This window comes from Loxodonta africana, chromosome 9, assembly GCF_030014295.1.
Source record: "Loxodonta africana isolate mLoxAfr1 chromosome 9, mLoxAfr1.hap2, whole genome shotgun sequence".
Classification (NCBI taxonomy): domain Eukaryota; kingdom Metazoa; phylum Chordata; class Mammalia; order Proboscidea; family Elephantidae; genus Loxodonta; species Loxodonta africana.
Window position 1 is genome coordinate 43,102,777 of NC_087350.1, and position 26,476 is coordinate 43,129,252.

The following is a 26,476-nucleotide window of genomic DNA, read 5'->3' on the forward strand; positions in this document are numbered from 1 at the left end:
ACACATTTGTGGGGTTTTCGGCCACTCAGTTTGTGGTACTTTGTTTCAGCAGCCCTAGGAAAGTGACACAAATGCTCCATTCATTTGTTGCTTAAGGATCCCACTGGGCCTTGTTGAACAAACCACACTTTTCTTCCATACATCACCCTTCCTCCCTCCCCAGCCCCAAATCTAGAATTGTTTATATTGTGTCCTGCTCCTTGATGTTCTTTTGAAAAACTAGACATTCTAATAAAGGAACACATGCCAAGGTCTCTATTACTGAACTCCATTGTTTCGAATAAGAAGTCAGCAATCGTTTGAATTGTTGCTCCCTTAAATGAAATGTTTTCTTTTTCACTGTTGGCTTTCAAGATTTTCTCTTTATCTTTGGTTCTTAACAATTTGACTATTATATGCATAGGTGTCATTTTGTTATATTTTTAAATCTTGGCTGGGGCTCATCGAGTTTTAGTCTGTAAATATATGTCTTTGAGTAAATCTGGGACATTTTTGGCTATTATTTCTTTAATTCTACATATGTTGGTAGTGTGTTAGACTTCTTGATATTGGATCACAGTTTCCTGAAGATCTGCCCATTTCTTTTCAATTATTTTTCTCTCAGTTCTTCAACTGGATAATTTCTATTACTGTATCTTTGAGTTCACTGACTCTTCTGTCATCTAGATTCTGTTGTTAAACCCAGTCAGTGAATTTTTTATTTCAGCTGTTGTATTTTCACTTCTAGAATTTTCATTTATTTCTTGTTCGTTCTTTTTCCTGTCTTCTCATTCATTATGATCATATTTTTCTTTACATCCCTGATCAAATTTATAATAGCTGCATTAAATTCTTGATTGCTAATCCCAAGTCTTGGTAATTTACGGCATTTATGTCAATCGAATGTCTTTTCACTTGAGAGTAGGTCATGTTTTCCCATTTCTTCATATGTCAAGTAATTTTGGACTGTACTATGGTTGTTGTGACTGATACACTGTAGAGATTCTGGATTCTGTTATATTCCTGCAAGAGTTAGTTAGTTTGTTTGTTTCAACCAGTTAACTTGGTTATTGCAAACTTTGCATCTTTTGCAATAAGCAGCATTTCAAATGTAAGTTCAGTTATTTTAGCCTTAGCTGGGCTTCTTATAGTCTGCCCCACTAATGCATGGTACTGGGATCATCCAGAGACTTAGGCAGAGTTTATCCACAGAATTTGGACTTCCCTTCCTGGCTGTCTCCTTTCTTGGCTTCTCCCCTCACTTTCCAATGGCTGCCCCAAAATCTATCTTCTGATTCTTCAGGATGCAGGACCACAGGGTTTTATCCTAATTCTATGGATAGAATTTGTGCAGCACTGACTGTAGTTTGGGCTTAAGCTAAAAGTCATTTTTAAATGGGAAAAACACCCCATGCTGTTCTCTTCTTCCGCGTGTCGACACCTATCATGTATCTGTCTCCTTTTGTCCACTCTCCAGTGTGTGGAATGCTTCTCCTTCCCTTCTGCCCCTCCCTCCACTGATCCTCGGGTTAATTCAAATCTCAGCTTAATTTTCACTTCCTCCAAGAAGACTTCTCTGACACCCTGATGAGGCCAAGTCCCCCAAGTAGATACACCATGAACTTCTACTTCAAATCTTACATTTATTTTTGATTCTTTGATTATATTCATTTGCCCTATTAGACTGTAAGGTTCCACAAGGATGATGCCAATATCAATTTTTGCTCACCAGTAACTCCCTAATGCCAAGTCCAGTGCATGGCACATATAATGAAAATCCAATAAAGTATTTGTTGAATGAAACAATGGATGGGTAGATGAATGGATAGCTATGGAGGTATCCATTCACCCATCCGTAGTTTTATTCGATTATTAGGCAGCATCTCTTTCCCTGGAGCATTGACCATGCCTTGAAGGTCTGCCACGCATCTCACTCTCAGGAGCCAGAATGATGGATGGCAAGAGAATGGCCAACACTTTTACACCTCCATAGCTGTGCCCATTTCAGCTTTGTTTGGAAGGAACTCCATTGCCAGAGCAACCTGGGCATGCTTCTGTCTTGCAAACTTAGAGTCCACTGCTCAGCAAGTATGAGCCAAGGGTCAATGGAAGGCAAAATCACTATACATCAGAATGACCAGAGAAGTCTTGATGGAGCAGATAGGATTTGGGCTGGGCTGAGAACTACAGGAAGAGTTGGATGGACAAAGAAAAAGGGAAGATCAGGACAGCATTCATGTTGGGAAGGAAACAGTGAACAGGCTGGAAGCAAAATCTTATTACCTCATCTCAGGAAAGGAAACCATCTTGCATCCAGATAGAAGAATCAGGGCTTCTTGTGTCCTAGAGAAGCCAGTTCTAAATTGCCTAAATTTGTTTGAGTCTGGCCCACCTGTGTTTTAAAATTTACTCTCTCCAGCCTGGAAATAACTTGACTGCAAGCTATTTATATTGATAAATTCATTATACTGTATTATTAAGCAGCATCTTCTATTTAGATTAATAACCACGTAATGATCACCTTTGCTGATTTACATGGCGTCATTTTGAGAAATTATGGTTTAGATCAATCTTCTCTTTCTCCTTTCCCTCTGCCCTCCCTGAATTATTCCTGAGGAGGAAACCAATTAATAGTAGCTTGACTGCTGTAATGCAGGCTGCTCTACAAAGTAGCAGTGTCTAATAGAGTTTTAATTTCCCCGTGGTGAGTCAATATTTGCTTTAAGAAAGAAAAATGTCACCATAAACCACTGCCCCAAATGAATTTGGTAGCACAGAGGGTGAGATAGTTTTCTTTCTTTTTTTAAACAGACAGTGATAGAAAGTGGATATGGGGGTAGGAGGGACCTCACTTTTCACAAATAGGATTGCTTAGGGTTTTTGCTGCTGCTTCAGAAAAAAAAGATGGTGGTTATTCAGTATTTTGCTTTGCAAATGCAGACGACTGTAAGAGACTCACCCACAGTTTAAAGGGTCTGAAACAAAGTCATTATAATATAGAGGAGGAACAATTTATTCCAGCCTTTTAATAACTTGTGGGGATTAAGAAGGAGAATAAGATTAGGCAGCCCTGTCTGAAGACATTAGGGTGGTTTCTTATTTCCCCAAACTCGAGTCGCATGTGGAAACCAAATCCTACTTTTTTAAAATGTATTCGACTTTTCAGCATTATGTGAGGAAATAAAGTTCTGCAATCCTCTCTCTCATAATAAGGCTGTCCAAAAATGATGTTGCTCATTCTGTTGAAAGATAGTTTCATTTCCTTCTCAAAATTGGTATGAAAAATTTGCCTTGCCAAATGAACATAGTATACTGAACTTGTCAAATCCTTTCTCCTGACACAAATAAAAGATAACATTGGGTGGCAGCATGTAAAACAGCTCTGACAAGATAGCAAAGGGAGACAAAGAAATATACATATTTTGATTCTCTGTTTTAGAAGCTGGGGAGGGGGGTACCAACCAAATGACTGGCCAGCGCTGGTGAATGCTTCAGGTAACAATTGAACAAGTCACTTTCATGTTGATTTTCAATAGTGTAATGACCCCATTTCCAATTAGCCAAAACATGACAAAATCTCAACTTTCATAGCAGCAAAAGCTGCCAAGGAGAAGAGTGCCTGACTGACAAGCCTCTTCATTCAAAAGTTTACTGGTGCACCATGTGGCTGTAATTACAAGTTCTAACACAGTGGGAAATTATTCCAAGTGTGTTTAAAAATAAATAAGGTAAATGATCACTCTTTCATTAGATCTGTACTCACATCATGTAAGGGACTTTTTTTTTTTCCTGTTAAAATTGTCGATTGAAGGTGGTTAGCTGTTTATCAGCTCAGAATTACATTTTTGCTCTCTTTGGGGCTACTGCCATTAAGAATCACACCCAGTGCCTCGTGAGTAACAAGAAAATACTCCTAAAACTGCAGTTCCAGGGGGGAAGAAAACGCAAGCCAGAAAACCAGATTGCACCTTCACGTCCCCAAAGGCATCACGCTTCTTTGTTCTGCTAAGAAAAATTAACCTCAATCTCAGCTCCAGGTCCCTAGATTGATTATCATAGTCATTTAAATACTGTAATCTCATTTTCAGCATCAGGATAAGGAGGCGGGAGGGGATGGGACTCACTGAGAAAGGAGCGAGGCTGGAGAGAGAAAGAGAGCAAGGGGGGAAAAGGAGAAAACAGAATAAATTATCTGACAAAAGGCGTCAGGTCTTTCTGCGTGCACAGCCTATTTCAGATCCTTCCACTTGATTGGAAAAGTTGATGAAGTTTAAATGAAGCAGAATTAGAACCTCAGGCCGCTGAGTATTGAAGGGGGCTACGTAAGAATGTGCAATTCGACAGCCTTGATTTCGGGAGAAAACAAGGGACGAGCCTAAATGGTATAATCTTCAATCAAATCCAACATCCACACTGACAAGGCAGGGTAATGAGTTAGGCCAGAGCAGGCCTGTTGGTTAAAGAAATTAATCCCTCCCGCCGCCCTGAGACCGGCTTTGATGCCTATTGTGCCGGCCTCTGTCCCAGTCTATCTAAATGCTAACTAACTTCGGGGGTGAGCCCGACTGCGCTTTTCAATGCTGGCGCTAATCTGATAACAATTTGCTCTCTCTGATTAGGGAGGTGAGGGTGGGAGGGGGACCAAGGGTGGGAGAGGCAGAAGAGACAACTTCCCTTAGAAAGAGCCAGAACATTCTGGTTGGCCTGGATGGAGGTTTGGCCCCAGCCATCCTAGCTCCCTTGCCAGTAGATGCCCACGTTTCAAAGAACCTAAAATCCAGGCATCCACGGGAAACCATGTGTCCATGTTCCTTTTTTCCTTATCTCACGTCTCTGCTTAAAACTTTAAGTGGAGACATCAAAAGTGCAGGCCTCTTAAACTGTCCCATCCTGATCCCAGAGTCCCTTTCCCAGGTGACCTCCCTCCCACTGCTTCCTTCTTTGTATTAAAATCCCTCCAGACTTAATCCTCCAGATTTACCCAAATGTATAGCATCTGATTTCTCACTTCATCTGCCTATTTTCTGCACTGAAAATGACCTTCTTTTCCTCTCAGCCTATCTGGGTCCTACTAGTCCTTCCAGCAACTCCACTAGGCCTTTCGAGACCACCCCAGGCCATGGGGCCCTCTCCCTCTTCCCAACTCTTTGTCACAGTCACTTACGTTTGGATCACTCCCTTGGCTCTGCTTGCTACAGTTTTAGTCAACTTGTAGGCGTATGTGTTAATGTGTGTGGTATGGCTTATCTGCCCAGTTAGAGGGTAAACTCCTTGAGAACAAAGTTGACCTTTTAGATGTAGGCATAGATGGAGATAGACATGGATACAGATATGGATGTGGATGTAGACATAGACACAGATTTAAACTAACTGGATTCTTCTCTCCAGTCAAGATAAAGGAGTCGCCGGGTAGTGGGCAGCGTGATACATCATATAAAGAGCAGGACGAACTACAGTCTCACACAAGCCAACTGCAAAGCCCAGCTCTGCCATTTACCCTCTGTGTGACCTTGGGCATATTACCGAGTCTTTCTGAGCTCAAAAAACCAACCCTGAAGAATTGAGATCATTTGGGTAATAGATCTGGTACTTGGTAGGTACTCAACAAGTGGTGCCACTGACGTCACTAAGTACTTTTAAAATATTTGCACAGTAGTTGTAACTACTATAGGCTTTGGAGTCACAGACCTGGCTAGCTCCTCCTTGGATTAGCTGAATGACCGTGGACAAGTTATATAACCTCCGATACCTTGGCTTCCGTATCTGTAAAATAGGAATGATAGTAACCATGTCCCACAGGACTGTTGAAAGATTTAAATAAGATAATTGGTAAGAAGGGCTAGCACAGTGCCTGGTACACAGCAGGGCACTCCTCGAAGGGTAGCTGCTGTCAGCCTGCATGGTGGTGGTGTCAGCTTACTAAAAGGGTTTACAAGCCAGGAGCTTCCGAGAAACCCAGATTCCAGAACTCAGCCTGCTCCTAAAATTCCTGATATGGGAGAAGTCAAGCCCAGGAGAAGTCAGGCCCAGGAGCATCCTGTGAGGTGATTCTGGAAGGATCTACCACAAGAAGCAGGTGGTTGCCTAAGAAAAGGCAGAGCTTTCAGAAAAGCCAGACAGGCACTTTCCTTTCAGAAAGGGAGTTTTTGAAAAACTTGCTTAAATCTCCAAATTTATGCCCACGGGGTGCCTACAGAGAGAGCAAAATCTTCAGTGACAGTTTATAAGGGTTTTGGAGACAGTCGCACAGCCCAGCACTCAGCCCTAAGGGACCCCTCGAAATCACTCAGCTGTTCCCTCAAACGACTTGGAGAAAATGCAGAACATAACAGACCCAGAGCTTGTTCAACTTGCAAAAAGTAAACAAATTGCAGTCGCTAACCCTAAATCATTGTAGCACACATTCCACTGATTGGCGCTTTAAATATCAGGCCTGTGACGGAAACAGGAAGCAGTTAATGTGTTCATTCCAGGGAAGGAGGATGCTAGGCATTTTTCCTTCAGGCAAACTGCAAGATCCTGGAGTCCAGAACATTTGTCAATTTGTTGTTGTCATCAACTCAGGACGGGAGATGTGGTCACTGTAGATGCGTTGTTTATTTCTGAGCTTGTCTCTCAGTCCTCTGTTCTCTGTCTTGTTTATTCCACTTGTTTTGACCCCTGCAGGCCTCTCAGTTGATTAGGGGCCTCACCAGACCTGGCCTCTGACTCACCACCCAGCGTCATCTTGTTGCCTTTCCCTTAGGTCGGTTGCTGCGCTCCAGCTACCAGCTTCCTTCTCCAAAGCTTCTGTTCCCTCATACTTTGTGCCTTCTCACCTAACCTCTTATTTTGCTTGGAACAATGTCCTCCCACCACCCACCCAAACATTAACACACCCACACCCTACCTCCTCCAGCACTTCTCTACCACCCAACTCTCTCATGAGTCTGGGCTTAATGTCACATTCCTAGCTTCCTGGTTACACAGCCTCTTAGCACCCTAGACTCCTTGACAGCGCTTATTCCTAAGTAAGAAAGAATTGGTTTATCGTCAGTCTTCACCAGGTCTCGTAAGCTGCAGGGACTAAGGCTGCCTGGTCCATTAAGTTACCCTCAAGGCCCTGCTCACCGCCTGGCACATAATAGCCCCTCAATAAAAGTTTTGCATATAGTCGAATGAGTAAATGAAGGATGGGTTTAAGGTTGTTTTCAGGAGAGAAGCCTTTCTTTCAGGTATGTGGGAATCAAGGCTCAGAGACATCCAGGACTCATTCAAGGTTTCAGAGCCAACAGGAGTGTGCAGTAGACAGTGAGCTCATCACAGTGGTCCTAACACCTGGTGTGCCTGGCTCAAGGGAAGTGTTCAGTACTTACTAAATGAATGAATGACATGTAGCATGGAGAAAAACCAAAGACTTTTAAATCCAGTAATATAGTGTATTTCCCCTTGTATCTCACCAGCCATACTATCCCTTTTCCTGAAAAGCTTTTTCTCCCTCAGCCAAAAGCTGATTTACCCTGAAGTTAATGAAGGTTCAGCTTCAGGGCCCCCCACTTGCATGGGCCTCTTCCAAGGCCTTGGACTTAGTTTCATTCATGGGTGATGGTTGCACAACATGATTAATCTAATGTCACCAACTTGTACACCTGAAAAATTTCAATTGGCAAATGTTGTGAGATATATGTACGTATATATATAAACCAAATCAAACCCACTGCCATTGAGTTGGTTCTGACTCATAGCGACCCTGTAGAACAGAGTAGAACTGCCCCATAGAGTTTCCAAGGAGCACCTGGTAGATTTGAACTGCCCATCTTTTGGTTCGCAGTCATAGCACTGAACTACTATGCCACCAGGGTTTCCTACATATGTATGTGTGTGTGTGTGTGTGTATAAAAAGGAGGAATCTACCAGATTAAATCTGGTAGATTAAAAAAAATTTTTTTTTCTAAAAAGGAAGACTCTACCAGATTCCAAAATTGTATTAGCTTCAAGCCATACTAAACCTGGATCCACCTCTGCCCCTGCCTCTCCAGCCCCTGCATACATTTATTAATCTTTGTGTCAAGATTCAGCTCAAGCTGTCTAGTCTATGAGACCTTCCTTTGCCTCAGCTCACAAAGGTGGGTCTGCCCTCACTGCTGGGTGAAGACTGCATCCAAATGGCTGTCACCACATCTGTACCACTTAGTTTATTTTTATTCATGCCTGTCACGGACTGAATTGTGTCCCCCGCCCCCGCCCCCAAAATATGTGTCAATTTGTTTAGGCCATGATTTCCAATATTGTGTGGTTGTCCTCCATTTTATGATTTTCCTGTGTGTTATAAATCATAATCTCCGCCTGTGGTTAAAGAGGAGTAGGGTGGGATGTAACACCCTTGCTCAGGTCAGATCCCTGATCCAATGTAAAGGGAATTTCCCTGGGGTGTGGCCTGCACCACCTTTTATCATAAAACCCAAAGCCCAGTGCTGTCTTTGAACTGCCGACCCTTTGGTTAGCAGCCGTAGCACTTAAACACTACGCCACCAGGTTTTCCCACCTTTTATCATGTAAGAGATAAAAGGAAAGCAAGCAGAGAGTTGGGGACCTCATACCACCAAGAAAGAAGCACTGGGAGCAGACTGTGTCCTTTGGACTCTAGGTCCCTGCACCTGAGAAGCTCTTCGTCCAGGGGAAGATTGATGAGAAGGACCTTCCTCCAGAGCCAACAGAGAAAGAAGCCTTCCCCTGGAGCTGATGCCCTGAATTTGAACTTTTAGCCTACTAGATTGTGAGAAAATAAATTTCTTTTTGTTAAAGTCATCCACTTGTGGCATTTCTGTTACAGCTGCACTAGGCAAAAAAGACAATGCCTGTTTCTGCTTAGTAGGTCGTCAGTTCTTTGAGGGTAAAGCCTATATGCAGGCTGATAACCAAAGGGTCGGCAGTTTGAATCCACCAGCTGCTACCTGGAAACCCTATGGGGCAGTTCTACTTTGTCCTATAGGGTTGCTATGAGTCGAAATTGACTCGACAGCAACAGGTTTGATTTTTGAGTGGCTTTATTGCCTAACAAAACTGCCAGCAAATTTTCTAATTCCCTCAACAAAAACATCATGGCCAAAAGGTCACCTCTCTCAATGTCTTCTTTGATGCCCCCATCTTTGTGGGAGGCTGAGGCATCCGAGTTGCGAGTTGCGGCTAAGGCTAACTCGGGCTTTCTCTCTGAATCAGCCTCAAGGCTTGGATGCTATGCTAATGGTTACAAATGGCCAGCAACCCAGCAGTGGTGTGGCCTTTCATTAACTCTGTACCTTGAAATCAAAGAGCTTCTGAGCCTCCACTTTCATTCTACTGGGCAAGCACAAAAGATTTTGATCCACACAAAGAAATTTACCTTGTACGCTTCGGGGTTCATTGGTCTCCCTAATATGTATTGTTTGGTTCATATAAAAGATCAAAAATCCCTCTTTTGGGCTCATTATGTGTTTTCTACAATCCCTTTGGTGGGCCACCTCCATCCTGTATGCTACTTGTGTTGACCTTTCTGCTCATTGACCCGTGTCAATCAGTTTCTTGACCAAACCTTGACGCATTTAAATTACTGGGTGGAGAGTACAGCTCTTTTCTTTATAAAGTGCATTTGTTTACTTCCTTGAAACGTTGTATTTAGCGTTACAATGAGAGCAAAAGATCCAGAATGGGGCCTTGGCCCACTGTGAGTTTAATTTCTGGTGTACCAAATCATTTCTGTTTTAAATCTTAGATTAGTCATGCTGAGGGAAAACCAAACAAAACCCTATCAGGTTGGTGGGCTGAGGAAACAAAACTAGTACGCTGGTCAGTGATCACTCAACAAACCAGCCCCTATGCTAATTCATTTATCTAATGAATTATTGAGCCACGCTGCATGTATTGCTAGAAATTCTTTTTTATTTTTTTTTAACTATTTTTTTTAAGATGGGCGAGGCTGAAGATAGACAAGGCTCAGACAAAATTTAGCAAACTTACACAACCTACATCACTAAGGGGAAAAAACTGATTCATAAAAGCACATTTAAAATAGCCATAAAATATATTTGAGGAAGGTAACCAGAAGCAAACAATGGATACAGAAGCAATTAAAACCAAACGGCCTCATCTGTATAATCTTTGTATCAGGTTTTCAAGAGATCATGGACCATAAAGAAAAACTAATTTCCCACACGTTTCTGTCTTCCACTTTAGGGTTTCTCACTGCTGACACTTGGGGCCGGATGATTCTTTGCTGCAGGGGATTGTCCTGTGCGCTGTAGAATATTTAATCACATCCCTAGCCTCTACCCACTAGATGCTGGTAGCACCCCTCCTCACTCGAAACATCCAAAAATGCCTCCAGACATTGCCATATGTTCCTTAGGGGACAAAATTGCCCCCAATTGAGAACCAACAATCTAGTTCCAGAATGTCATCATCTGTTACATAATATAGTGTCGTTTTTAACATTAGTCTTCATTACAATGCTGAGAAGTAGGCAAAGTTGGTATCAATGCTCACACTTTATAGATGAGGAAACTGAAGCTCAGAAATTAAGCCACTTGCCCAAGAATCCTCACAAGTAAGCATAGGAGGGGAACTAGAAGTGGATAATTTTCTCCCTTCACCAAGGCACTCCCATCTGCTCCAGGGCACAGAGTTGCAGGAACTTTAAGAGGGGATAGGTGACAGCATTTTTCATTGAGAAAGCAAAAGAGGGGGAAAAAGTAAGCATTAGATGGATATGTATCATTAAAAAATTATTTTATAATATTTTCTTAAAATCAATTGATGAGAACACTGAGGTTATTTTGAGGAATATAAAAATTTGGAATCAAGATGATGGATAATAACAAAAGTGTCTACTTATTGTGTGCCTTCCTGTGTCCTGGGCACCTCATTGAATCCTCACAACTCTCCCATGGGCCAGGTGTTATCTATTATCAACCCATTTTATAGCAAGGAAACTGAGGCTCAAAGAGTAAGTAACCTGATAGGTGGCACAGCAAACAGCAAAACAGAGCTCACACTCAGATATACCTGACTCCAAAGCCTGTGGGCTAAACTTCTACACTGGCCTTTTTTGCCAGTGAAGCAACTACGGTTTTATATCTGCCTGAACAACCAACTTATTTCTGTGTGTGTGTATGTGTGTGTGTGTGTGAAAACATTAGCTGCAGCCTAGAATCATGTTTAACAACAGTTTAATGATTCAGAATCTTGAAAGAAGAGGCAAGGGACAGTTTTATTTAAAGTTGAATCATTACCAACGATGAAGAAATGCTTGCATTTTTTTATAAATACAAAAGTTGCACGAGAAACACCCAATACCATATACACTAAAACCAATCAAGACACCCTACCATCATGACTGTGTTGTGCCATTGCTTGTTTTTGCCCAGCCAACCAGAGGGCCCAGAGGCAGAAGCAAAAGCCAAGCTGGTAGGTCTGAGGTTTAATTAAGCCCAGTTTCCAGGGACCTTGGATTCACCCCAGCCTGAAAGTCCAGCAAGACTCATGCTTGGTTACAATCTTCTTGGCCTGTGACAAGCTAACAGGTGGTTCAAACACAAACGCAGAACTAACTTCCCTAAACTAGTTCACCTCAGGGATGGATTACCCAATAAGCAAAGTAAGCACATGCTTAGGGCATTAACAAAACAGGGGTACCTGTTGTCCAAAGCAAAGACCCATAAATGCGAAGCAGACAGGACACAAGAAAAAGCAAGTGCTGCAGTGGAAGGGAACTGGCAGGGCACGAAATGAAACTGATACCAGCTCCAGTGTGTGAGAATGTGCCAGATGAAAACAAAGTTCACACAGGGTCACAAGGGTACCCACACGCAAGGTCGTCTAAGCTACGAGGCCCCTACTACTTCAACACCTTCATTGACATTTATCTCCTATGGTCCTTTCCCGTGTAATTGAAACTCCTTATCTCTGTAGGTCTCTTGGGCATATACTTTTTCTTTCTAATAAACAAGAAGTGGGGGTGGGCTGTCGAGTCTAGTTGCTACATTCACCCAATATGCAACTGGATCCAACATGAGTGGTTGCTGGGCAAGGACAGATTATATTAATAGATAATGGGTCTCTGATCCATTTTTAGAGAACCGGCTTGTACATCCACATCTGCTGCTCCAGCAACTCCAGGCAGGAGGGCCGGCAATGCTCTTTCACATGATACAAACATAAGAATATGCTCTTGCGCACATTCTGGTAAATAACCAAAAAACTCCAGTCCCAGGTGATGTGCGAAAGCAAAAGAACTTGAATAAGTCGACAATTGCAATGAATTCAATCAACTTATTTTTTAACTGTATAACCTGTATGTGCAGAGTTATGTTCTAAGTTTCATCAACAATAATATTTGTAACTTTAAAATATGTTTGGCTTACTATGTTGGCATCTCCTGCCTGGAGGGGAGATGAGAGGGTAGAGGGGGTTAGAACCTGGTGAAATGGACACGAAAAGAGAGAGTGGAAGGAGGGAGCAGGCTGTCTCATTCGTGGGAGAGTAATTGGGAGTATGTAGCAAGGTGTATATAAGTTTTTATGTGAGAGACTGACTTGGTTTGTAAACTTTCACTTAAAGCACAATAAAAATTATAAAAAAAAATGTTTGGCTTACATGCAGACGCAGCCTAGTTACACGTTTAATGTAATACTAACATGGGTAATTAATATAATCCTAAAATAGCAAACATCCAAAAATACTAGAAATATTAATATTTACCTAACATGAAAAGTTTCAATTTCCCGTTCTAAGGTGTAAGTTTTTGTTTTTTTTAAGGTGTAAGTAAGCAGAGGAGGGGGTACCACAGATTATCAATGCTTAGGGCGCTGGTTCACCTGAAAACAACTAACACACTGGTGGTCTCCAGTGTCAACATTTGGCATAGAATACATTTAATGGTGTTGAACTTTTGTTGTATTATTTAAACGCATTTTCTTGAAAAGCAATTTGAATCAGACATTTGTGAAACCTCTCATGCTTCTGGAGACCACAGAACAGTTTTAAAACCACTCCAGTAGAATTATAGAGTCTTGAAATTTTGTCTGCAGGGCCAGTTGTAAATCAAGAAAATTTTGTCTTTCCAATCAGGAGAAAGCAGCCTAAATTATACAATGGAACCACGATTGAGCCTGGATTGCTCTGGAAGGAGCTGGAAGCAGCCACTGACTAGTTCACTCAGTCTTCAGAATATTTCCTGGAGGAACAAGGCTTCCCACAGCGCTGCAGGGTATTCTGAGAACCCTGTAATCAGAAGGTAGCTGGAGTTCTGTGGGAGGAACCCAAATGTCGAGATCTTATCTTCATTAATGCTTCAAAGCCAAACCACCCCTTTCTAGGAAGGACAAAGAGGAAGCCGGCTCCTCTGTTGAAGCGGCTGCCCCTGGGGTGGGCTGAAAAGCTGGGCAGGCGAGGGAGCAACTCTGGCTTTCTGAAATTGTCATGGGGCTTTGGCTCCTGCTCACTGAAGGATGTGGCTGGGCACCAGGAAGAGGGAGGTTTTGATTTGAAAGGAAGAAAAAGAAAAAAGGATAGAGAGAGAGAGTTGCAACTATAGATAAACCCACAGCTTGCCATAGAAACACGAAACTTACCCACTGGTCAGCTGAGATTGGGCCATTAGGATGGACAGCTCATTTTTAACCCCCTCCTAACGTTTTATTTTCTCCTATTACGTTGTAATTGAGTATAAAAGGATTTGCGCAATCAGAGGTATATAATCGTCAACAGATAATGCTGAAATAACATTTTCACATTTTACTCAAATGTAATAAAAGTACTGACCCATGCTGAGATATTTGTACAACTGTGTGTTTGTCTGCCTGCCTTCTTTGCATTTGTCTTTATCTACATGTTTATGTTCACTGGCATCAATATTTATTAGAAATGTTAAGCTATTAGTGGGCATGGTGTGGTTGCCTAATTTTGTAGAGCGTCCAATTTGAAGACACTGGCTCTAAATAAATGCTTCCGCATAATGGTAATGATAATGATCCTTGCAGCGTTGCTGAGACTTGTACTCTAGAACTCAAGCTGTAGTGAAAACCTAAAAATACTTAGGAGATAAGGAGAGTGGCAGGAGTCTTGGTGGCGCAGTGGTTAAAAGAGCTCAGTTACTAACCCAAAAGGTCGGCAGCTCCCCAGGTCTGAAACCCTATGGGGCAGTTCTCCTCTGAGCTATAGGGTCACTATGAGTCGGCATTGACTCAAAAGTTAAGTACAGTGGAATCATTCGGCCCCAGAGGACTGGATTTTTTTTTTCCCCTCCAATTTCTTCACTCCAGATTTGAATCTGCCTCTTCACCCTTCAAGGTCCAATTTCAGGTCTATTCCTTCATAAAAAAAAAAAAAAAAAATTAAGCCTTCCCCAAATCCTTCCCAGGGCTCCCTCCTGAAAAACCCTAACCTCTCTAGGTAGTGCAGTTCACTTACTTACAGGGGGTGATCCATGACATCGTGTGTGTGTGTGTGTGTGCAACAATAAAACCAAAAAAACCAAACCCACTGCCATTGAGTTGATTCCAACTCATAGCAACTCTATAGAACAGAGTAGAACCGCCGTATAGGGTTTCCAAGGAGAGCCTAGTAGATTCGAACTGCCGGCTGTTTGGTTAGCAGCTGTAGCACTTAACCACTATGCCACCAGGGTTTCCGTGTGTAATAATAAGAGCTAACATTCCCTGACAGGCACTGTGCTAAGCTATATATATAAGTATGTATACATATATCTATGTATATCTATCTATATATCTATATACATCTACACATATACATGTGTATACATGTGCTAAGTTTTATGTATATGTATATGTATATATATATATATATGCTAAAGGAGCCCTGGTGGCACACTGGTCAAAGTGCTCTACTGCTAACTGAAAGGTCTATCATTCGAAACTACCAGCAGCTTCTCAGGAGAATAACGTTGCAGTCTGTTTTTGTGGAGATTTACAGCCTTGGAAACCCTATGGGGTCACCAAGAGTTGGAATTGACTCGATGGCAGTGGGTTTTTTTAAATATGTGCTAAGCTATATAGAGAGCCCTGGTGGCACAGTAGTTAAGAGCTTGCCTGCTAACCAAAAGGTCAGCAGTTCAAATCCACCAGCCGCTCCTTGGAAACCCTATGACACAATTCTACTATGTCCTACAGGGACACTATGAGTCATAATTGACTCCACGGCAACGGGTTATTAAGTTATATATCTGTATATATGTGCTGAGCTATATGTATGTATCACATCTCCCAGCTAAATAGTTAATTCCTTGTGGGCAAGGGCTGTGTTCTAAACTTGTTTCTCTGACCCCCCAAGAGAGTTTAGGATGGTATTAGGCATTTAGTAAACAATCAACAAATATTTCTTGGCTGTCAATGAGCCCCAAGATGTTAGCAGAGCTTACTTTGTAAGGAATGCTGAGTGAAATGATATTGGAATCAGATTTACTCGTGAACATTTTCTGACTGCCTGCTGTAAAGGACATAACCAATCTGGTTGTAATTAATTAACGAATGGTGTGTTGTGGTCAATTGAACATGAGGCTGGAAGTCAAGAGGCCTGACTCTCATCCACCTCTGCCACCAGGTCAGCGTAGTACCTGAGGCAAGTCTCTCCCCCTTTCTGGGCCTTAATGCCTCAAAAAAAAAAAAAAAAAAAGATTTGAACTAGATGTGTCTGTACGCCTCCTTCCAGCTCCCAAGTGCTGGGATCCTATGACTCTGTTTTACAAATGCATGCAGTTCTTATTTGTGACATAAACCCCCACAGAAAAACAAAGTCAGTAATAAATTATGAAAAAATCGGGTGCCATGATCATTTGCACTTTCTAAGGGTACTCAATCAATTCAATCAATTCCACCCCTGTACACAGCCTGCCTCTCCAGGGCGACAGAAGAGTCAAGGTTGTCAGTGGAGCAAACCAAGCAGTCTCTCCCTGTAATTGTATTGACAGGATATCAGCTGAGCTCTGATGGCAGGAAAGGTGCACCCCTGACAGGTTCTATGAAGGAGGCTTGAAAGCCACTGTAGCAGGATTCTATGTTGAGTCACAGAATTCTGGGGAAATGAGAATCAAGCAAAGAGAAGCTTGGTTCTTTCTCTATTTAATTTTATTCTTCCCAGAGAGTTACTTTTGAAGGAAAAACTGGCCAACTGCACATCACTTTATAAATAGGGTAAAAGCCCTATCTAATGGAAAAATATTAACATAACCATCCACGTCTCTTTGTGGCCACATAGAACACCAAGTTGATTCAATCAGTTCCATTAAATAACCAGTTGGTTTGGTTTTAAATGAGGCAAATGGCTGTTGAGCATTTGTGGATAAAATACCTGTGTGGTTGTCTGAGTTTTCCACTTCACTTGGTTACTGTGGCATCTTGCAGACACTTTCTTGAATAACTGATGTGTATAGAAATACGTCCTGTTAAATTCCATGGGTGTGAAATAGCAGCGTTGGGTTTTTTCAGTCAGTGTTTCTGCATTTTAAATGAAAAAATGCTGATCCTATTCACTAGAGAAAACAAACCAAGCAACAGCCCCCCAATACTGTAGAATAAATGACTATTTCTAAGATGCTATAGTCTTCCAGTATAGATGCACACCTTCAGGCTCAAACTTGCACAGACAAAACCAAAATACACTTCAGTTCCAATAATCCTCATAAAGACACCCAAGGCAGAGGGCACCCCCAGCTTCTGTCACACAGAAGGAGGAGGTACGTGCTAACCCCGGGTCCGAAACTCTGGCTTGCAAAACGGAGGTGCCATAAAGAAAAAATCCAATAGAAATTTCAGTAACATATAAAAAAAAGATTTAATAAAAAAAAGGTTTCTCAACCCTGAATACTTCCAATTTTCTCCCTTAAAACCAAAAGCCCAACGTTTTTTCATAATTCAAAAATTTTTTTAAATATAGGAAGCTGTTTGGAGTAGTAAAAATATGCTAGGCTAGAAGTCCGAGAACTTAGCTTCTAACCCGCATTCTGTCAGAATCTAGAGCAAAAAGCCCACCAGAGAGAGCTTCACTGTCTTCTTATGTAAAATTGGGTTTGAAAATTGTAACCGCCAAGATTTCTTTTCACTCTCGAATTCCCCGCAAACTTTTATTTAGGTCAGGTTTTGATAACAAGGCTAGAAAATCTTACAGAGGTGGTAAATAAATGAGATGTGGACACAATTTCAACTGCTTCAAACTAACGTAGGTACCTTGTGGCCCATCAAGAACCCAAGGAAAGAAATGAGCAGGGAAAGGCTGCCCCCTAGCTGGCCCCGACAGGAGAAGAGAATCCCAGGTTCCAGAGAGCGCTTGCTCGTAGCAGCCAGGTGCTCTGGCTGCTTCACCACTGCCCAGGGCAGCCCTGCTCAGCATCTCACGGCCTGAAGACAAAATCCCAGCCAAGGGTCACTCATCTCCTGTACATTTCCAACCCTAGGTTCGGGTTCAGGCACCCGGTATCAAATTTGCCCTGGAAGCTGTTCATCTAGTGCCATCCAAAGGCCAAATGTTGTTCTTGATATAGCAGAAGGGGGGAGAGTAAGGATGCGGGTGGGCAGAGAATCTGAGGAGTAAGAAGAAAAGGGGGGGGCGGGATTTTTATATCGCTCAGGGTGAGCATCCAGTTAACCGGTTGTCAATTCCAACTCACTGCCACCCACTTGTGTCAGAGTAGAATTGCTCCATAGGGTTTCAGTGGTTGATTTTTCAGAAGCAGACCACCAGGCCTTTCTTCTGAGGTGCCTCTGGGTGGACTTGAATCTCCAACCTTTCAATTAGAAGAGTGCATCAACCATTTGTCCCACCCAGGGATTCCACACTACCAATTCATTATGGATAATAACTTCATAACATCCTTCATCTTACATTTAATATAAAATGAGTAGCTGCCCATGAGTAGCTACTGAAGTAAAAGCAATGACCTAACATTAAAGCAGCTAATCAGAAGTGGTAGACTTGATTCTCCCCTTTAATCCCAAAATGGTGAGCCTCATCTGTTTCATCTGTCTGCTGAGAATGGCTCTTTCCACCTAGAAATAAGTGAAGGAAGGACCTTGTTCCACTTTGGGGGGGGGGGGGCTAAGGAAGGAGGCATATTAGATGGAAGGCTCTGGAGCGTGATAGCAAGCTTCCCCAAGGTGCTTGCTCAAGGTCCAGCTTGCCTGTGCAGCATTCTCCTGCCCCTGCAATGACTTAGCTTGGGGAAGACAGAGAGTCAGTGTTTCCTAGAAGCAAGTTAATTCTGGGGATTCTAGCACAGTGTTAAAAAGTTCAGGCTCCCTGTGCCAAAACCCAAAACTAACAACGAAAACAACAATCCTCAGAACTTTAATCAGGGCCTGGGCTCGGATAAATAATTGTTGCCGAATCCTTGGTTACAGGCCCTACCTAGGAAGCTAACTGCTCACATTTTTAAAGGCATACTGCCCTCCAGTGGCATAAGATAGTCTGCTCCATGACCGGCTCCCTAACAATCCCGCCAAACCACAGCTAGGCTCTTCCTGTGACCTGGGGAAGGTGTGGAGGTGCCACATGTGCACAGTCCCTAGGAGTTTGGGGTGAATCACCAGGAGGGGAAGGAGACTCCAAAGTGTGGGAGCATGCAGGTCAAGGGAGAGGTGATCTATTTAGAAACTGCAGCTCCCTCCCGCTGCGGGGTCTCTTAGGACAGTGATTCCTGCTTTCCTCTCTCTTTTCTTACGTTGTGATTTAGATGCGCATGTTTGAGCAGAAGCTAACTTGTGAAGCGATACTTTCAGGAGAGATTCAGAAACACTTGCTGCGTGGTTATCCCAGCGTGCAAGGAAAAATGAAGAGGCAAGCGGTGGTCTGCACCCTAAGAGGGTTGGCAGATGTGAGGAAGGACGTACACTGGGTGTATGCGACCTGTCAGCCACCTGTGAGTTCACTAGCCGGCTCCTGGGGAAATAACAGCAGCCAATATTGCAGGCTTACCACGCGTCCGGCCCTGCGCAAGGGTCCCGCAGGGGCTTTCCTATTCAATCTTCCCAATCTCCCTTTTTAATGGGTGCTGTTATGAATCGGAAACGACTCGATGGTAGTGTGTACTGTCTATCATCCCACTTCCAGGATGCGAAAACCCAGGCTCAGAGAGGCGACGCGACATGCCCGTGACCGCACCGGAGTCCAGGTCGGCACCACAGCTGCGGCTCCCAACGCTGCGATCCCACCAGGGGTCGGCGAGGGTCCCGGGCTCGGCGGGTGAAAGCCCCCGGCAGCTCGTGTGCCCGTGAGGGGGGACTGCGAAAGGGAGGTGGGAGTCGGGGTGGCTCACCTTGACGATGAGCGGATTCTGAAACATGGAATCCCTGACGACCCCCAGCCTCTCGTTCTCCATGCCGGGCCGAATGTCGGCCACGGTCAGGGGCCGCCGCGGGGGCGGGCAGATCTGGCTGGCCGTGCGGCGCGCCGGCTGCTGCGGCTGCTGCTTCTTCTTCCATTGCGCGACTTCCAGGCAGGCGGTCTTGGCCTCTGGCATCCTGGGGGTCGCCGGGGAGTCGGTCTGCGGGCTGAGTCCCGCGCGCTCGCTCCGCGGGTGCCGCCGCTTGTCCCGGGCCGTGCCACCTGGACCCCAGGGTGGACGGGGGACCCCGGGTTCCGTCCCGAGCGGGACACACCTGCCCCGCGCTGCCCCCTTCTTACGAGGACCTCTGAAGCACAACTTGAATCGCTTCGGCTTCTCAGAGCGGCTTCTGGGCCCTGCGCTGACAATTGGGAAAACAGACAAAATCAAGGCCGCCCCTTGAGGAAGGATGGAATGGTCTGTCTCCGTGACAACGGGACGCCAACGGCGCCCGGGCTGGGCCAGTCGTTTTCCGTCAGGAACCTACTGGTGGCCACAAATGTGGGCCTGCTTAGACTACTTTTAAAAAAAACCCGTTGCGGTGGAGTCCGTCCCAACTCATAACAACCCTGTAGGACAGAGTAGAACTGCCCCATAGGGTTTCCAAGGAGCGCCTGGTAGGTTTGAACTGCAAAATAGGCACGGGGGAAAAAAAAAGAAGCATCACCACTGGGTTGTGTTAAATCAACGGAGCTTGACCTTCAAGTCAAAGATACCTTCTTTCTTTCCACCCTATTCCTCGCTCCTCCCCACCTCTGCCCCGCACACCCCCTCACTCCCCACTGCACACACCTAGGGTATAGTAAAAAAGTTTTCATGATGAAATACAAGACTGCATTCCAGGCCTGATGTTGCCACTAGTCCACTGGATGATCTCGAACTAGTCACCCTCTCGAGCCTCAGTTTTTTCTCCCTTGAAATGGGTAGGAAGTCTAGAGTTAGACTAGATTAATGGTTTCCAACTTCGCGCAACAGGATGGGGGGAGAGAGGCAGAAAAACAGAGACTCACAGGATGCACCCCAGACTCACTGAACCACAATAATCTGAAAATGGAACCCGGAAATCTGATTTTAAAAAATTCTTCTTCCCCCAACTGGCCCTGGTGGTGCAGTGGGTTAAGCGTTTGGCTGCTAACCAAAAGGTTGGCAGTTTAAGTCCACCAGCTGCTCCTTGGAAACATGAGGCAGCTCTACTCTGTCCTGTTGGGTTGCTATGAGTGAGCATTGACTCTGTGGCAATGAGTTTGGTTTGGATTTTGGTTTTCCCCCTAAACTTTTTATTTTGAAAAACTTCAAACCAACAGAAAAGTTGAAACAATAGTAAATTAAAATTCGTATAGATTTAACTTAAATTCACCAGTCTTTTTTTTTTAACACTTGCCACATTTACTTTACCTCTGAATTGTCTCTTAAAATGAATCATTTGAAAATACCTGCAGACAAGATCATATTTGACTTTAAATACTTCAGCATGTACCTACCAAGAACAAGGACATTCTTGTACTTAACTACAATGTCATCATATTGTTCAAGTATTTTAAGGTGGTACAACAAAAAGTTGGGAATCTGCATTTTTTAAAAAGCTTCCCAGGTGATTGGCACAGTGTTTTTGGAACACACTAGACTGGATGATGATCTCTAAGCTTCCTTCTGGTTCCAGTCTTTTATAGGTTCATTCATCCACCGTTATCATCTTCCTTATGTGTGCAAATATCCACCTACATAAGTTTCTGGGTTTGTAGGTTTACCACAGAGCAAGCTGCGCCAAAGCCAAACCTGAACTTCCAGGCCTTACATATCAAAAGTGGTCAACACCCACCCCCCGTTTACAGACCAGACGGACTAAAAATAGGGCCTCCGATTGGTCCGAGGCGTGGAGTAGCTCCTGTGTGGTGATGCCTGTGTGCTCACGGCTTCTCCAGCCTGCTTCACGTCCAGACTTCCAGAGAAATGTATAGAGTGCAGTTTTTGATCAAAGCCACTTGGCAGCTCACACAGATGAAGTCAGGCTGGTGCAGCAAGGGACAGGATAGTGGAGTCGTAGAAAGGGTACAGGTTTGAATCCTGGTTGGGCCATGTAAGTCACCTTGGAAATGTTACCTAAGCCTCAGTTTCCTCATCCGAAAAAAAAAAAATGAGGCTAAAAATATCTTTTTTTTAAACCTACAACAGAAGATGAATGACAAAACTCATATTAAATAGACTGATTCCCTTCTCTTATTGCCGATGTGGTTATGTCACTTCTCAAAGGGTCTTCCCTTCCATCTGTCCCCAGTCACGCTCCATCACATCACCCTGTTTCATTTTTCTCACAGGATAATCCAAAATTATCTTGGTTAATTTGTTATCTGTTTTCCCCAGGTTAGGGACCTCACCACATTGTTCACTCCTGAACTATAGAAGGAGCTCAGCAAACATTTGTTGAATAAACTGAATGCATGCATGAATTAGTAAGGCAATGGAACTATGCCACCTCACCCCAAGCACGCTACGAACATGGGCAGGTAACTACGCATGCGTCATGTTGTAGCCCAGCGCACCACCTGTGTTACTATGGCAGCGTGACGCCAAGGCGGGACAGCGGCCCGGGACTACTTCCGCTTCCACTATGGTAGTGCTTCCGGGTTGGGAGAAAGATGGCGGGAGCTTCGGCCGGTAGGTTGTGAGCGCTTTTATTAATCCTTTCGGTTAAAAAAGAAATGCGCATTGTAGATCGAGTAGTGGATGATAGTTGTCTTCATTGCCGGAACCCTTCTTTGGCCTGAGGTCTCCAGGGTTGGGATTGGCGCCTCTGTCTCCTCAGCTGCCTCTCCAGGCCTGAACACATGGGAACTGAGACTCGGGTCTTTGGGAATAACAGGATCGAGAGTTGGACGTCAGGTTAAATCCTTCTAACTGCACACCCCAGAATAGGGTAGGCTCTCTGTTGTACCCTAAAGATTGTGAGAGAATCCGAGACCAGGCTTGCGCATGTGCGCTGCAGAGCGGGAAGCGGTAAGTGGGGATAAGTGTTTTTCTTTCTCTGCGTGTGTGTGTTGAGCGCTGTACTAGTTTCTGGGGGAATACGCTGCAGGCAAGACAGACATGATCCCTGCCCTTAAGGACGCCGGTCATATCGTAAACGCTGTAGGGAAGGAGCTGGATTGCCGAGAAGCACTGTAAACAGGGAGACGTGACCCATGTTAAAGCGCAACAGAGAAGACCTTCTTGAGGAAGTGATTTTCAAACTTAGACAACCTAAAGTGCGGGAAGGTGAGTGGAGGAAGAGCATTTCTAGCAGAAGGAACTGCTTTTGCAAAGTCTCTGAAATGAAAAAGAACATAATGTATCCTAGGAACTGAAAGAAGACAGGGTGTCCAAACCTCAGAGAGAAATGAGAGGTGGAAAGATAGGCACGGGCCAGACACCATCATGAAGGACCTTGTAAGTGTGTAAAGATTTTATCTTAAGAACAGGGGAAGAATAAAAAGTTTTTAGTGGGACGTGGTTGCCTAATTTATATAAAGTTGTACTGGACTCAAGGGATCAGAGGGAAAAGCTTGAGAGGTATTTTAAAAAGAAAAAGAAACTAATGGAAGGTAAAAGAATATTTAAAGTAGTCATCTGCTCTGCTTATTGCTATTTAGAGGCTCTGAAGATGGGCCCGAAAAGGGGCTATTGAATTTAATGGTTTGACCTGAGCAGTCTCAGTGAAAGTAGTGGGATGGGAGCTACAAGGAAGTAGGAAAAAAAGGGGATGGAAGGTGAGGAATAGAGAGAGCAGTTTTTCTCTTATAAAAATTTTGTGAGGGGGAGAAAAGAGAATAGCTAGATAGAACCTAAAGGTAAGGGAATGGTTCCTTTTTTTTTTTTTTTTTAAGTTAAAAAAACTAAAGATTGTTGAAGTGTAAATAGAAGGGAGCCAATGCAGAGAGGAGAAGCTGAGATAGGATACCTGATGGATTGCAACCTCTCTGAGAATGCAGGAGGAGGTTGGGATCCAGCACACACATGGAGGAAATGGCATTTGACAGGAGAAGGAACACTTCTTTTCTGGTGGCAAGAGGGAAAGGGGACAGGGAAATGCACGCAGTTGTATTAGATTTGGAAGTTAACATATTTCTTGTCTAATGTGTGTAAGAATGCGAGATAGTGGACAAGTTTATCTCAGCAATGAGAGAGAAGAAAGGAATTTAAAAGTTGAGAGTGGAGGAGGTTTCGAATAATTATTTCAAGAAGAATGAGAGACTACCACAATAAATAGATATATGGATAGAAAATATTCACAGCAGTTGATGACTAGGGCAGCTTCTCAAAATTTAATGGGCAGACAAATCAGCTGGGGAGCTTGATAAAAGGCAGATTTTGATTGCTTAGGATCTGAATGGGGTCCTTTTTGCATTTCTAGCAAACTCCCAGTTGTTGCAGTTGCTGCTGGTCTGGGGACCACGCTTTAAAAAAGAAGAGTGGGAGGGTGAGCTCTGTAGAGCAGCATGCACAGTCCAAAGAAACAGAATGAAAGCCACAAGTGTAATTTAAAATTTACTAGTAGCCACATTAAAACGCATTAAAAGGAACAGGAACAGGTGGAATTAATAATGTATTTTATTTAACCTACTATCCAAACTATTATTTCAAGGTGAAATTGATGTACAAATATTACTAATGAGATATCTTACCTTCTTTGTTCTAAGTCTCCAAAATCTGATAAGTATTTTACACTTAGAGCATATCATAATTTGGACTGGCCACATTTCAAGTGCTCAGTAGCCACATATGGCTAGTGATTACTGTATTGAACAGTAAAGATCTAGAGAGACATAGTTTGCTGGGTTGTGTTCATGTCCCAGTTTTAGGTGGGAACCAAGTGTTTATAATGGTGACCATCTGCCCAGTTGTGAGTTTTTTTATTCATTCAAAAAGTATTTACAGTATTGAACTCCTCCTATGAGCCAGGCACTATGCTAGATGCTGGGCCTTCATTAATGAATAAGACTGACAAAGTCCTCATTTTTATGGAACCCAATTATTGGATTCAGCCAGGATTGAGGCTTTGCCTGGCTATACATTGAAAGGACAGAGAGGCAGGGACTTAAAATGTTGAGACAAGTAGTCAGTGTGATGAACCATAGAATCTAAGGTGAATATGAACGAAGTGAACACAGCAGGTGACTGATGGATATAGTAAGGGACAAGATGGGTGAGCTGGAAGGTTCTGATGTGTGTAAAAAACGCCGTAGTAGCTGCATAGGCAAGCCAAAGAGATTCCTGAGTTCAGTTGTTGAATGTTTTCATTAATAGTTACAGAGTTACAAATTCTTGTAAAAAGACCAGACTTAATGGTCTGACTGAGACTAGAAGGACCTCAGAGGTCGTGGCCCCCAGACCTTCTGTTAGCCCAAGACAGGAACCATTCTCAAAGCCAATTCTTCAGACGAATTGGACTGGACTATGGGATAGAAAATGGTACTGGTGAAGACTGAGCTTCTTGGATCAAGTAGACACATGAGACTATGTGGGCAGCTCCTGTCTGGAGAGGAGATGAGAGGGCAGAGGGAGTTAGAAGCTGGCCGAATGGACATGAAAATAGAGAGTGGAGGGAAGGAGTGTGCTGTCTCCTTGGAGGGAGAATAACTAGGAGTATATAGCAAGGTGTGTATAAGTTTTTGTATGAGAGACTGACTTGGTTTGTAAACTTTCACTTAAAGCAAAATAAATAAAAATTTAAAAAAAAGTTATGGAGTCAGGGCAGTTCTGATTAAGGACAGGATAGAAGTAGTTGGCAGATCTGGCGTGAAGGAGAAAGTCGTTAGATAAGAGGAGGTCAGGGGATTGGATCCCGGTGGACATGGAAGTCAATGAAAATGAGATGACTCTTAAAAACCACTTTTTTAAAAAAGACCCAATTGCTTCTCTAGTTTGCAGGTATAGCTTTTGAACCTCACACAAGTTGAATTGAATAAGAAACCCCAAGCAGCAAACCTAGGAGCTTCAACCTGGCAAAAGCAACTAAAAGGTAAGGTTCTCCTTTTGTAGGCCGATTGTTAAAGGTACCTCCCTACCAAAAAGAAGAGTGGGAGAGTGAGCTGTTCAGAGCAGCATGTGCAGTCCAGAGAAACAGAATGCAAGCCACATGTGTAATTTAAAATTTGCTAATAGCCGCATTAGAACATATTAGAAGGAATAGGTGGAATTAGTAATATATTGTATTTAACCTACTAGCCAAACTATTATTTCAACATGAAATTAATATACAAATTTTACTAATGAGATATTTTACCTTCTTTGTTTTAAGTCATCTATATCTGGTACGTATTTTACCCTTGGAGCACATCTTAATTTGGACTGGCCACATTTCAAGTGCTCAGTAGCCACATGTAGCTAGGGACTACTGCATTGAACAGTACAGATCTTGGAAAAATACTGTAGTCCAAATGGAAAATCAGAGAAATAGATCTTTAGAATAGGCAGGAACTTCAGAAATTATGAACTCCCTGAAACTGGATATGTATGCAGAGAGGGTTCATCGTTTTTATTAGATGCTTAAAGCATTCTCAATCTAAGAGAAAACCTTTGATCTAGAGCAGAGGTCAGCAAACTGTGGCCTGCCATCTGTTTTTGTAAATAAAGTGTTCCTGGAACACAGCCATGCTCATTTGTTTACATATTGTAGGTGGCTACTTTCACACTACAACATTAGAGCTGAGTAGTTGTGACAGCGATGCATGATTCACAAAGCCTGAAATGTTTACTGTCTGGCTCTTTACATTAAAAGTTTACCAAGCCCTGGGCTAGAGCTGTGGTTATCATAGTGTGGTCCCAGGTAGAACAGGCCCAGCATCACCTGGGAAAACCAAAAAAAAATCCATTGCTGTTGAATTGATTTCGACTCATATGACTCTATAGGACAGAGTAGACTGCCCTGTAGGGTTTCCAAGGAGTACCTGGTGAATTTGAACTGCCGACCTTTTGCTAGCAGCCATGGCTCTTAACCACTACGCCACCAGGGTTGCCATCACGTGGGAATGTACTAGAAATATAAGTTCTCAGGTCCCACCCCATACTGCCAAGTAAGAAATTCAAGGTGGGGCCCAGCAATCTTGAACAAGCAGTCCAGTTGATTTTGGTAAACACTGAATTTTGAGATCTAGAATTAACCACACGTCCTAC

General features: G+C 43.3%; 2 protein-coding genes across 7 annotated transcripts in view; one reads left to right on the plus strand and one right to left on the minus strand.

Annotated features, from left to right (window-relative positions):
- Positions 1-19,462, minus strand: part of CFAP77 (cilia and flagella associated protein 77) — a 169,251-nt gene extending 149,789 nt beyond the window's left edge. The window contains exon 1 of the mRNA XM_010587547.3: positions 19,259-19,462. Coding sequence (XP_010585849.2) covers positions 19,259-19,462 — 204 coding nt within the window. The remainder of the gene's footprint in view (positions 1-19,258) is intronic.
- A 2,469-nt stretch (positions 19,463-21,931) lies between these two features.
- Positions 21,932-26,476, plus strand: part of TTF1 (transcription termination factor 1) — a 43,890-nt gene continuing 39,345 nt past the window's right edge. For 2 of the 6 annotated variants that reach the window (XR_010322977.1, XM_064291269.1), the window contains exons 1-2: positions 21,932-22,321; positions 25,225-25,322. The gene's annotated coding sequence lies outside the window, so the exon portion shown is untranslated. The other 4 variants (XM_023544792.2, XM_064291270.1, XM_064291271.1 and 1 more) reach the window with 4 other exon arrangements.